This window comes from Gorilla gorilla, chromosome 4 (assembly GCF_029281585.2).
Source record: "Gorilla gorilla gorilla isolate KB3781 chromosome 4, NHGRI_mGorGor1-v2.1_pri, whole genome shotgun sequence".
Taxonomy (NCBI): Eukaryota; Metazoa; Chordata; class Mammalia; order Primates; family Hominidae; genus Gorilla; species Gorilla gorilla.
In genome coordinates, this window is record NC_073228.2 from 42,661,812 (window position 1) to 42,673,881 (window position 12,070).

A 12,070-nucleotide genomic window follows, 5' to 3' on the forward strand; every position below is an offset into this window, starting at 1 on the left:
GCAGTCTTAGCCTCTGTACAGGATAGGCACGTGCATTTAGCCCCAGAAAACTACAGTCCCCAAAAGGCTTTGCGGCAACATCCTCGCGGTGATCACCAAAGAGAAAACGCTTTTCTCCGCGGGCCCGCCGCTGCATAGCCTTTTGGGAGTTGTAGTTCATCTGCTAAGAGCCGCAGAATCAGGGTGAGGTTCTAAGCCACCCTTCCCAGAACTCACAGCGCTCTTCCACACCAATAGGAAGCGTGGATCTTGGAAAGCGGGCGGGGCAGAGGAGCGCATGCGCAGTATGTGTGGTTGGGGAATTCATGTGGAGGTCAGAGTGGAAGCAGGTGAGAATGGAGGGGGCGGCAAAGGCCCGTTTCTGGGCATCTCTGCAGTCCTCCTCCGCTCCATGATGTGCACTTTGGGCGAGGAGAGTGCGTGCGTGAGTCCGACTTGTGAGGGAGGGGAGAAGGGGCTGAGCCCGGGACGAGCCAGGGGTTGCTCAGAGTAAGGGAGGTGTCCATGGAGGCAGGGTGAGGAATAATCCAGAAGCTATTAGAAATGTAAAGGGCCGGGTGTCCCAGCCTCAGAGAAGGAAGATTTAAATGCACTGGACGAGATCAGGGTAGTCTCAGGAGTTGAGGTCTGGGAAGTAGGGAGGGAGGATTTGAGACTGGAGCGGGCAACGACGGTGGGGCGGAGCGTTAGAAAGTTACATGCTGGCGTGATTTCTAGTTAGGTCAACTGTGCTTATGCCCACCCCGCCTCAGCCCCACCCTCCCAGTTATTCCAGAGCTCACTGTCCCTGTGCAGCTAGTTAGAGCCTTTCTCCCAAATGGGTTCTTCAGTTATCTTGGCCCCAGGATGTCATCCAGCTCCTGCTTCCATAAGAAGCATGTCGTTCTTAATACACGATGTTGACAAGCAGTATGGTGAGGAGGTAAGCTGTGTCTGCTAGCATTAGACCTCTGGGTTCTAATTCTGGTTCTACCACTTAATAACTGCAATCTCGGCTTCTCATGTAACCTCTCTGTGTGCCTCTGTTTCCTCTGTAGTAATATGCTTCATAGGGTAATTGTGAGAAGTAAATAAATTGCTTTTATTAGGCTACCTGATATAAGTGTTAGCTGTTACGGTTACTTTTTTTGTTGGCATCAACATGTAGCACATTTTTTAAGTTATTTTTTCAAACCATAATTGCACCAATCTAACCTCACAGCCTCTTTTTGAGGGCCTACTTGTCCAGGAAATGAGAGGGTGGTTTAGTGTGGTGCTAAGTTTTCTGTGGATTTCAAGCCCATGCATTGTTTTCATTATTGAACCAAGTGTCCCAGACACCTTACTTTAAATGGTTGAGAAAAAAAGAGAAATCAGCCAGGCATGGTGGCTCATGCCTGTAATCCCAACACTTGGGAGGCCGAGGCAGGGGGATCACTTGAGCCCAGGAGTTCGAGACCACCTAGGGCAACGTAGCAAGACCCCATCTCTGCAAAAAATGAACAAAATTAGCCGGGCATGGTGGCACACTTCTGTGGTCCCAGCTACTTGGGAGGTTGAGGTGAGAAGATCGCTTGAGCCTGGGAGGTCGAGGCTTCAGTGAGCTGAGATTGCGCCACTGCACTCCAGCCTGGGTGACAGAGCAAGACCCTGTCTCCAAAAAAAAAAAAAGAAAGAAAGAAAGAAAGAAAAGAAACTGGAAAAAAAAGCAGAAGAATTGATAGTACACTTTCCAAGCTATAAAGCATTATTTAGCAGGTATCCTTCAATGGATGATTTAGCACTTTCAGGAATGGGGAAATAAATAGCCAGGTTGAAAAGTGACTGTTGTGTGTCAGAGAGGGCCTTCTCTGAGGATTTGCCATCAAGTTTGATTGTATTTTGTTTTTATCCCCTTAGGTGTGAGAGGGTCCAGCAGAAGGAAACATGGCTGCCAAAGTGTTTGAGTCCATTGGCAAGTTTGGCCTGGCCTTAGCTGTTGCAGGAGGCGTGGTGAACTCTGCCTTATATAATGGTGAGGCATGGAGGGACAGTGGGTCACTGCACTTTCCTAGGAGTTTTCTGTTGGTCTGCATAGCCCATGTGACACTCTTGATGGTAGCTGCCGTCAGTGAATGTGTTTGTGGCCAAGAGGGCTCACCTCCTGCCATTTCATACCATAGGACTGCATTGTTATCAGAGCCCCTGACCTTTCAGTCATAGGTTCTCTCAGAGCCTGTATTCAAAAAGAGCCTCCCAGCCCACTTCCTAGTTGGATGTGTCCAGTGGCTCCTGTCAAGGTGAATTGAAGCCGCACCACCCAAATGCTGCCGCACAGTGTCTGTATTCCCCTGGCTATCTGAAATGGAGATCTCATTTGTTCTCCTCTGCTTGCATGTGGAATAACAGCAAAGGCTGCAGATCTGTTTGGGTGACCTTGTCCCGAACAGGAGCTTTTGCTGTGCTGAATTCGGGTAGTTTCAGAGAAAGTATCTTTGAGATGCATTGCCCAGCTTTTAACAGTGTAGGAGGGAGGTTAAGCTGGCTTTTCTTCCACTTTACTGTGGAAGCTTCCTCATTGGTCAAGCAATGGATTTGACCTGACTTTATCTGTAGGACCCCCTTTAATTCTGACATTCTGACACTTTCACATGCTGCAAAGCAGCAGTAGATTGACCCATCTGGTGTGTGGCTGGCTGACAAGAGGAGCTTTACTTTCAGAGTGAAGATATTTGGACCAATGATAAAGTTCAGAGAGGCAGCTGATTAGAAAAGCCTGCTTGGCTTATATGACACATCTTAGCAGTACTGTGATCCTTTTGGCCACATCTGCAACTAGACAGAAATTGCCATCATAAATTTCTCTCTGTGCCAAGACAGCTCTATAACCCCTTAAAACTTTAGCGAAACAGAGCTATTAGGAAAAAAGAGTAGGCTCTTCGAAATGTAGGATTCCCATAATGAGGGTGCTACTTCTGGGAGCACTAGGTTAAATTGGAGCCCGATGGATATGTGGTAACTGGGAAGACCTCATTGAGTTTTAGAAGTTTTGGTAGATGATTCCTGGAAATATGTTGGTGGGAGTTCAGGGATAGAATGGTCATTCAGAAAATCAACAGCCAGTTCCCTCAAGGAGAAAGGATGCTAAGGAACAGGTCCTATTACCAATCCTTGGGGACATGTGGAACAGGAAGTGACTGCTTAGTTTTGCAGCTATTTAGAAGTCTCTAGAGACCAGGAGTTGGGGAAGACAGAGAGAAGAGGGGAGACTTAATAAGTGAACAGAAAGCACCAGGGCTCTTTCAAAGACATGATCCTTTTGTTTAAAGGATGAGAGGATTTTTATGACATGTCATTGTCCTTTCTTCCTAGTGGATGCTGGGCACAGAGCTGTCATCTTTGACCGATTCCGTGGAGTGCAGGACATTGTGGTAGGGGAAGGGACTCATTTTCTCATCCCATGGGTACAGAAACCAATTATCTTTGACTGCCGTTCTCGACCACGTAATGTGCCAGTCATCACTGGTAGCAAAGGTGAGTCTTGCCTATGGTTCAGGTAAAGTAGGGAGAGTGGAAGAGGTGCTCTGTTCTTCTGTGTCGCAGGAGCATCTGTGGGATACCAGGATCCAAAAGAGTTTGAACTGTACATCATAGGAATGACTAGACTACTTGCCCTGGAGAGCTTGATATGGAATCTTAGAAATACCCACTTATGGCTGGGTGCGGTGGCTCATGCCTGTAATCCCAGCACTTTGGGAGGCTGAGGCAGGTGGATCACCTGAGGTCAGGAGTTCAAGACCAGCCTGGCCAATGTAGTGAAACCCCATCTCTCCTAAAAATACAAAAATTAGCCGGTGGTGGGGGGTGCCTGTAATCCCAGCTACTTGAGAGGCTGAGGCAGGAGAATTGCTTGAGCCTGGGGGGCGGAGGTTGCAGTGAGCTAAGATCGTGCCACTTCACTGCAGCCTGGGCAACAGAGTGAGACTCTGTCTCAAAAAAAAAAAAAAAAAAAGCCTGCTTCTAATCTTCCCATCTCTTTGGAATTTCTTTCTGTACTGTTTTGCAGTTGTTTTCAGGATACATTATGTACCTATTTCTAAAACTATTGATAGGAGCTTCCAGAGATCAGGGAGTTGTAGGTATTAATACATTGCCCACCTCTCTTGGTGCCCAGTTCAGGGCTGTCTCATGGGCGCTTGGTCCATATTGTTGAAATCTGTAAGCAAGCCGTGACAGTGCTTTGGCTCCGGGCAGGCCTGAATTGTCCAGGGGAAAGTATAATTCTCTCCCTGGATCCTTTAAATGGTCCAAGTAATGAGAAGCAGAACATAGGATGGGTCTGTTAACCCCTTATATGTGTTACACATTTGACAGAGTGCTTTTATGTCTGTTTTCTCCTTCAGTTTTCCCCAACATTTCCGCAAGGCCCAGAAAGCAAATGAAATTGTCCCCATTCTCATAGACAGGGAAATAAGCTCAGGTTGGCTAAGGCTTAGAGAGGCCACATCATTAGTAAATAGCCCAGATCTTTGGACTGATAGTCTAACACCGTTTCCACCAGACCCGAACTAACCTCTCCAAGGCTGACTCCTGACTTGGCCACAATCACCAGAGCATGTAAAGGCCTCACCCTACAATTCTTAGCATTGCCCTGTCTATTGTCTTAAAATGTTCAGTGTTGCAAACTTTGCATGGCACCTGTTAGACATAAAATCTGAATTATGTATATCTGAGGGCATTCAGGGGATACCAAAAAGCTGCTATCACTGAAGCCTCTTAAGAAATTATAAACTCTTTATGATGCTCTATTGGGTTCTCTGCCAGGGAAACCAGGCATACCTGCACCTTGCCCTCTAGGATCTTATAATCAGCAGATTTGCTTATAAATTGTAGCAAATTTGGAGCCAGGCACAGTGGTGCGTGTCAGCTACTCAAGAGGCTGAGGCAGGAGAAATGCTTAAGCTCAGGAGCTTGAGTCTAGCCTGGGCCACATAGCAAGACCTTGTCTCTAAAAATAAAAAATAAAAATTGCCAGGCGTAATGGCTCACACCTGTAATTCTAGCATTTTGGGAGGCTGAGGCAGTGGGATCACTTGAGCCCAGGAGTTTGAGACCAGCCTGGGAAATATGGTGAAACCCCAGCTCTACAAAAAGTACAAAGATTAGCTGGGCGTGGTGGTCTGTGCCTGTGTAGTCCCAGCTACTTGGAAGGTGTAGGTGGGAGGATCAACTGAGCCCAGGAGGTCAAAGCGGCTACAGTGAGCTGTGATCTTACCACTGCACTTCAGCCTGGGCAACATGTGACCCTGTCTTAAAATACATAAATAAAAATTGTAGCAAATTGGAGTAGGAGAGGTCATATAAAAGACCACTTGTGGCCAGGTGCGGTGGCTCACACCTGTAATCCCAGCACTTTGGGAGGCTGAGGCAGGTAGATCACCTGAGGTCAGGAGTTTGAGACCAGCCTAACATGGTGACACCCTGTCTCTACTAAAAATACAAAACAGCTGAGTGTGGTGGCGCGTGCCTGTAATCCCAGCTACTCAGGAGGCTGAGGCAGGAGAATTGCTTGAATCTGGGAGGCAGAGGTTGTAGTGAGCCGAGATTGTCCCAATGTACTCCAGCCTAGGCAACAAGAGCAAAAACCTGTCTCAAAAACAAACAAACAAACAAACAAAAAAACACTTGTTTTCCTACAGTGGTTTTTATTTTTAACTCCAGTGTTTGTCCCCTACCCTAAGATTTACAGAATGTCAACATCACACTGCGCATCCTCTTCCGGCCTGTTGCCAGCCAGCTTCCTCGCATCTTCACCAGCATCGGAGAGGACTATGATGAGCGTGTGCTGCCGTCCATCACAACCGAGATCCTCAAGTCAGTGGTGGTGAGTGAACAGGGGCCTTTAGCCTCGAGCCCAGAGCACCACCCTGGGAGGGTGCCAGGTGGCAGGAAGCGCTTGGCAGTGGGTTGGTTGGGATGTGGCTGCTAGTTTCCTGGTTCCTTTTCTGCTTCCTCATTAACCTGACCTGCCCTTCTGCTCCTCCCTTTGAAACCAGGCTCGCTTTGATGCTGGAGAACTAATCACCCAGAGAGAGCTGGTCTCCAGGCAGGTGAGCGACGACCTTACGGAGCGAGCCGCCACCTTTGGGCTCATCCTGGATGACGTGTCCTTGGTAAGATCCTTCGGGAGACCGAGGAGGGGAAGGGGCTGCAGTTCTCGTTTAGGTGCCTGGCTCCATTTCTGGGTAGATGCTATTAGGTCCTCCCTTCTGCTTTGCTAGATGTGAGACTTGAAAACACGGAAACATGCTGAGGTGAGGCAGTCTCTGTGGGTTTTTCGGTTGAGGGTTCTTTTACCTTCCCCCTGCCACACACATTTTTCTTATGACCTCTAGTATCCAGATAGTCTCTAACCACTAAATGTTTTACCTTCTCCAAACTGTTACCCAGAGAGTGATGCCTTGTTAACCCTGTTTGACACAGGCAGAAACTGCCGGTAGAGACCAGAGAACAGCTCGGGTAGTCTTTCTCCCTAGCACAGACCTCCCAGCCTGACCCCTGGGAGCTTCCTAACACTTACAGTCCGAAGCTCAGTGAAGTAAGCTCTGGGAACCCCAGTGAAAGGTGATAGAGTGTAAACGAACGGTTGGATTCCCCCAGGCCTGGTATAGGGGGCAAGGGACATCTCTGAGGCGTAAGCTATCCTCTTGAGACACTATAGCTTGTGTGTTTATATGACATTGGATGTCATAACTCAGACAGAAAGCAATGCAGGCAGGATAGCGTTTCAGGTTGAGGAGGGTGAGGGGAAGGGGTCGTGTTTCTAGATTCTCTGGGAAAAACCATTTGGAGTGATTTGTTCGGGCAGTGAGGTAAAGTGTTTCCTGTTCAGTTCTCCCGTGCATTGCTAGGGAAAGGCACCGCTTCCCCCAGCATCTGTGCAGCTGTTTAAACAGCCACTTGACAACACCCAGTGCTAACCCCAGGGCACTGCTCCACCTTGCTCCGGCTGCTGGAAGTCCTGGGGGCTTGGGGCTCCCTCTGCTGGCAAGAGGCCAGGCTGCAGCCGTTCTGTGGGCCCTCCCCTCGTAATTACCGTTAACCTGAACACCTTGGCTGTGAGAAAACGCTGAGTAAAAACCTAAGGGAAAAGTTGGCATTTTACTAGACTTTAACCACATACTCCATTCTGGGGAAATGTGGGCTGACCACAAGAAACCCTATCTAAGAGGTGTGAGAAGAAAATTAGGTTTCATGGGGAATTTGCTGCCCTCAGCTGGCCCTTGTAGAAATAAATTTTATTCCTTAATTATACATTTCATTTTTCATGTCTCAGGATCAGATTTTCTTACCCAAACTTTGACTGAGAAACTAGAAATGGATCAGGCGAAGTACAACAGCTGCAGTTAGAGTTAGGAGGTTAAAAATTCTGGAAGAGAATGAGACCAGGATTTACTCTTCAGGAGAAGTTTGGAGCTGCTTTTTAAAAAAGCAGAGGTTGGGAGAGTGGAGGAAATGAAACAACTAGAATTTGATGACAAAACCAATGCTCTTCTCTTGATTCTTTTTCAATAAAAATTAGGATGAATAAGTAAATTGCTCTAGGCTGGGCATTAGGAATTCTGAGGTCCCTTCCCATTGTTTGTGCTATCTTTAGGGACAGTCCCGTCAGACCTGACATGATTAGGGAAGGTCTATGGATCATCAGACTTCTAAACCCTCACGCCGACCAATGACTTTACCTGCTTTCTCTTTCTTTTAAAGCGTTTAACAGAACCATTCACATTGGGAATACCATGATTTGCGTTCCACCGTCCCTCGTCCTCTTCCTGTTCAGTGGTGGAGCTGCTGTGGGAAGACGTGGACTGGTTAATCCATAACAGAGAGCATCAGGCTCTTGGATCCCTGGGAACCAGCTGCCTCCCTCACTCTCAGGGACCCTGTTTTCCATCTGGCCTTCCTGGGCTTTGAACAAGGGAGGCATCAAAGGCCCTTGGAAGAGCACTAGTCAGTGGTGGGGGTCTTAGAACCCACAGTTCTCCTCCTCTGGGGAGGTAGTCGATTGAGTAGATACCTTCTGGTGCCTGTGGGCCCCATCAAAAGCCCCTGGTGCCATTTGCTACATGAGGTCACTGTACTGAGAGTGACAGAGTAATATACAGGAGCAGTTTGGGCAGCCAGAGAGTCTGGGTGTAAACTCAGTTTGGATACAGATACGGAGGTGGAAGAGTGTTCTGGCCTCACGGATGCCTCCAGCTGCTAGAGCCATTGCTGGCCTCTTCCTTCCAGCGGCCGTGGAGCCCTCCCAGCAGTGCTGTCGAAGCAATCACACTGCCTCATCTTGTGCTCACTCTCTCCCCTTAGACACATCTGACCTTCGGGAAGGAGTTCACAGAAGCGGTGGAAGCCAAACAGGTGGCTCAGCAGGAAGCAGAGAGGGCCAGATTTGTGGTGGAAAAGGTGAGCCTTCGACCAGATGGCAGGAGCCTCTCTCTCCCCTTTCTCCGGCACTCAGCTTCCCCATTTGCTGGGTGGCCTGGAAATTCATCATCTGTCATCCCTTCTTCCGGGATAATCGGAAGGGGCTTGAAGGAATTGTACTTCTGCAATTGGTTCCAGAGTCTTCAGGGGCTAGTCAAGGATATGTGGAGTTATGTTCCTAAATCACTGAAGGGTAATTTTTCTTCCACTTCTCTGAGATCAAAAACACTCTCTTACAAATAAAAATGTTTCTCCTGGAGTATTTTCAGCTTCACTGAGAAGTCATTTTTAACCATAGTTACATAGTGAAAGCTGACAGCAAAAAAGATCAAACGTTGCACCAGATGTGCTTTCGTCACTAGATTTTTTTCTAGTGCTAAATCCATCCAGATGTGTCAAAGAATGTGATGGGACACAGTGTATTTGCGTAGCAGCCTGGTCTTTCCGGTATTTGCAAAGACATGTTCATTTATTGTTGTCCCCTTCTTCCCACCACCAGTATCCCTAATTGGTGGGGAGATGGGGACAGCAAGAAATAAAATGGGGAAAGAGGGATAGATTTAATTTTGGAGAATGAAAACACTGTGTGGGTAGGGACTTGTGTTGCTTTGTATCTGCCATAACTTCAGAGATTATAATAAGTCTAGTACAGTGCCTGGTGATAGTAGGTATACAGTAAATGTTTGTTGAGCAAATAGACGCAGGGCCCAGCCATTTCAAAATTGTATGTAATTTCAGGGAGGCTTAATACTGTCTTCTTCCTCACACTCCTGAAGGTCACACGTTGCAGAGAGCTGTCTTCCTATTGATATTGGTAGGGCAAGCCTAGGAGATCTCACTCTGGGTGCCTGGATTCTGGTCAGGAACCAGCCTAACTCACAGGCAGCTCTAGGAACAGTCAAAAGTGCATGCTGCTCTTCCTTAGCCATCCCGAGGTGTTTTGTTTGTTTGTTTGTTTGTTTGTTTGTTTGTTTGTTTGTTTGTGACAGCTCTGTGGCCCAGGCTGGAGTGCAATGGCATGATCATAGCTCACTGCAGCCTTGACCTCCTGGGCTCAAGTGATCCTCCTGCCTCCGCCTCCCAAAGTGCCAGGATTACAGGCATGAGCCACCACACCCGGCCCTGTCCTGGCTTTGATGAAGTCCTTTAGACTTAAGGCTGGAGGAAAAGATGAGCCTTGAGGATTGATTCCACCTTTCTTTTGCTTCTGTTTTCCTTGGCCTTGGCTTCTCCTGGCTCAGAGTAGGGTTGTTAAACTAGATTGCAATTAATATTAATGAGGACTTTGAAATAAGACAAATATTCCTGCAGCCAACAGAAATGTATCCCTCCCGTGACAAGGAGTGAGCATGAAAGGATACGGGAGGACTGGTGGGCAATGTGCTCTGCTTCCCCCCACTTCCCCCGCTAGCCATCAGGAGGAAGTAAACTCCCCGAGTTCCTTCAGGAGCCTGGGAAGGTGGCTTTCTGGTGAAGGGCCTTTGGTTGTAGCCTGACATGCGGTGCTCTGAGGTTTGATCTTAGTCTGTCTCCACCTCCATTCTTTTAGGCTGAGCAACAGAAAAAGGCAGCCATCATCTCTGCTGAGGGCGACTCCAAGGCAGCTGAGCTGATTGCCAACTCACTGGCCACTGCAGGGGATGGCCTGATCGAGCTGCGCAAGCTGGAAGCTGCAGAGGACATCGCGTACCAGCTCTCACGCTCTCGGAACATCACCTACCTGCCGGCGGGGCAGTCCGTGCTCCTCCAGCTGCCCCAGTGAGGGCCCACCCTGCCTGCACCTCCGCGGGCTGACTGGGCCACAGCCCCGATGATTCTTAACGCAGCCTTCCTTCTGCCCCCACCCCAGAAATCACTGTGAAATTTCATGATTGGCTTAAAGTGAAGGAAATAAAGGTAAAATCACTTCAGATCTCTAATTAGTCTATCAAATGAAACTCTTTCATTCTTCTCATATCCATCTACTTTTTTATCCACCTCCCCTACCAAAAATTGCCAAGTGCCTATGCAAACCAGCTTTAGGTCCCAATTCGGGGCCTGCTGGAGTTCCGGCCTGGGCACCAGCATTTGGCAGCACGCAGGCGGGGCAGTGTGTGATGGACTGGGAAGCACAGGTGTCTGCCTAGGTCCACGTGTGGCCTCCGTCCTGTCACTGATGGAAGATTTGCGGATGAGGGCATGTGCGGCTGAACTGAGAAGGCAGGCCTCCGTCTTCCCAGCAGTTCCTGCGCAGGTGCCGCTGAAGAGAGGTGCCGGGGAGGGGCAGAGAGGAAGTGGTCTGTCTGTTACCATAAGTCTGATTCTCTTTAACTGTGCGACCAGCGGAAACAGGTGTGTGTGAACTGGGCACAGATTGAAGAATCTGCCCCTGTTGAGGTGGGTGGGCCTGACTGTTGCCCCCCAGGGTCCTAAAACTTGGATGGACTTGTATAGTGAGAGAGGAGGCCTGGACCAAGATGTGAGTCCTGTTGAAGACTTCCTCTCTACCCCCCACCTTGGTGCCTCTCAGATACCCAGTGGAATTCCAACTTGAAGGATTGCATCCTGCTGGGGCTGAACATGCCTGCCAAAGATGTGTCCGACCTACATTCCTGGCCCCCTCGTTCAGAGACTGCCCTGCTCACGGGCTCTATGCCTGCACTGGGAAGGAAACAAATGTGTATAAACTGCTGTCAATAAATGACACCCAGACCTTCCGGCTCAGCCATGGGTTGGTTTTTTGTTTGTGGGAGCCGTGGGATCAGAACAGAGTGTTCTAGCAGTTTTTGTGTGTACATGTTTGCATTGCCAGCTGGGACAGAGTCTCCAGTAAGGCAGAAAATGCTTTGTTTTCAGAAGACACTTTGTGTTGTGTTCCAGATCCATCCCCAACCCGAAGGGAATCTGTGGTAGCAGGTGAGGTGTCATGGGATAGGCAGTGAAGGTGGGTGGAGGGCAGTTAACTTGTTCTGTGTGTTTTGGTGCCACTACTCACTGGGAGTTACAGGACTGCCCGCCAACTGCCAGCAACACCTTCCCCCAATGCTAGGGAAGTGGTTGACGTAAATAATGTGTCCGGTAGCCCTCAGTTAGATGGCTTGGGGCACTCTGCAGTAGGTTTTTTTTTTTTTTTTCTTGTTTTCTTTTCCTTTCTTTCTTTTCTTTTCTTTTCTTTTTTTTTTTTTTTTTTTTTTTTTTTTTTGAGGCAGGGTCCCACTTTGTTGCCCAGGCTAGAGTGCAGTGGCATGAACATGGCTCACTGCAGCCTTGACCTCCTGGGCTCAAGTGATCCTCCTGCCCTAGCTCCCTGAGTATCTGGGACTACATGTGTGTGCCACTATGCTTGGCTAATTTTGTATTTTTTATAGAGACCAGGTCTCACCATGTTACCCAGGCTGATTTTGAACTCCTGGGCTCAAGTGATCCAGCCTTGGCCTCCCAAAGTGCTGGGATTACAGGCGTGAGCCACTGCGCCCAGCCAGTGGGTTTGTATTGCTTATTCTGCTTTGCTTTGACAATAGGGAAATTGGAAATGCCTTGGCATTTGAGGGGAGCTGAGTTTGTGCATTTTGGATGATGGGGAGGGAAAGCCCACCTCAGGTTGAGAAATGAACTGTGTCAATCACCCACCCCAAATCCTTCTAGGAACAGA

At 48.5% G+C, this 12,070-nt stretch overlaps 1 protein-coding gene across 3 annotated transcripts; it reads left to right on the forward strand.

Moving 5' to 3' along the window:
- Positions 1-258: 258 nt before the first annotated feature.
- On the forward strand, positions 259-11,142 carry PHB1 (prohibitin 1). Of its 3 annotated transcripts, XM_055387693.2 has the most exons (8): positions 263-329; positions 831-922; positions 1,879-1,993; positions 3,331-3,492; positions 5,700-5,842; positions 6,015-6,131; positions 8,323-8,418; positions 9,989-11,142. In XM_055387693.2, exons 3-8 carry the CDS (start codon positions 1,906-1,908, stop codon positions 10,199-10,201), a joined length of 819 nt encoding a protein of 272 aa, XP_055243668.1. In that variant the 5' UTR covers positions 263-329; positions 831-922; positions 1,879-1,905; the 3' UTR covers positions 10,202-11,142. The 3 variants fall into 3 exon arrangements, with proteins under 3 accessions (XP_018883185.1, XP_055243668.1, XP_018883187.1); XM_019027640.4 differs by lacking the exon at positions 831-922 and having other exon boundaries at positions 259-329; XM_019027642.4 differs by lacking the exon at positions 831-922 and having other exon boundaries at positions 281-424.
- Positions 11,143-12,070: the final 928 nt, after the last annotated feature.

Bases quoted from the DNA above. Each gene is read 5' to 3' on its own strand.
- PHB1 (XM_019027640.4), top strand. From the start codon at position 1,906: ATGGCTGCCAAAGTGTTTGAGTCCATTGGCAAGTTTGGCCTGGCCTTA. The intron at 3,493-5,699 runs GTGAGTCTTGCC...CCCTACCCTAAG, and splicing joins AGTCATCACTGGTAGCAAAG to ATTTACAGAATGTCAACATC. The intron at 5,843-6,014 runs GTGAGTGAACAG...CTTTGAAACCAG, and splicing joins AGATCCTCAAGTCAGTGGTG to GCTCGCTTTGATGCTGGAGA.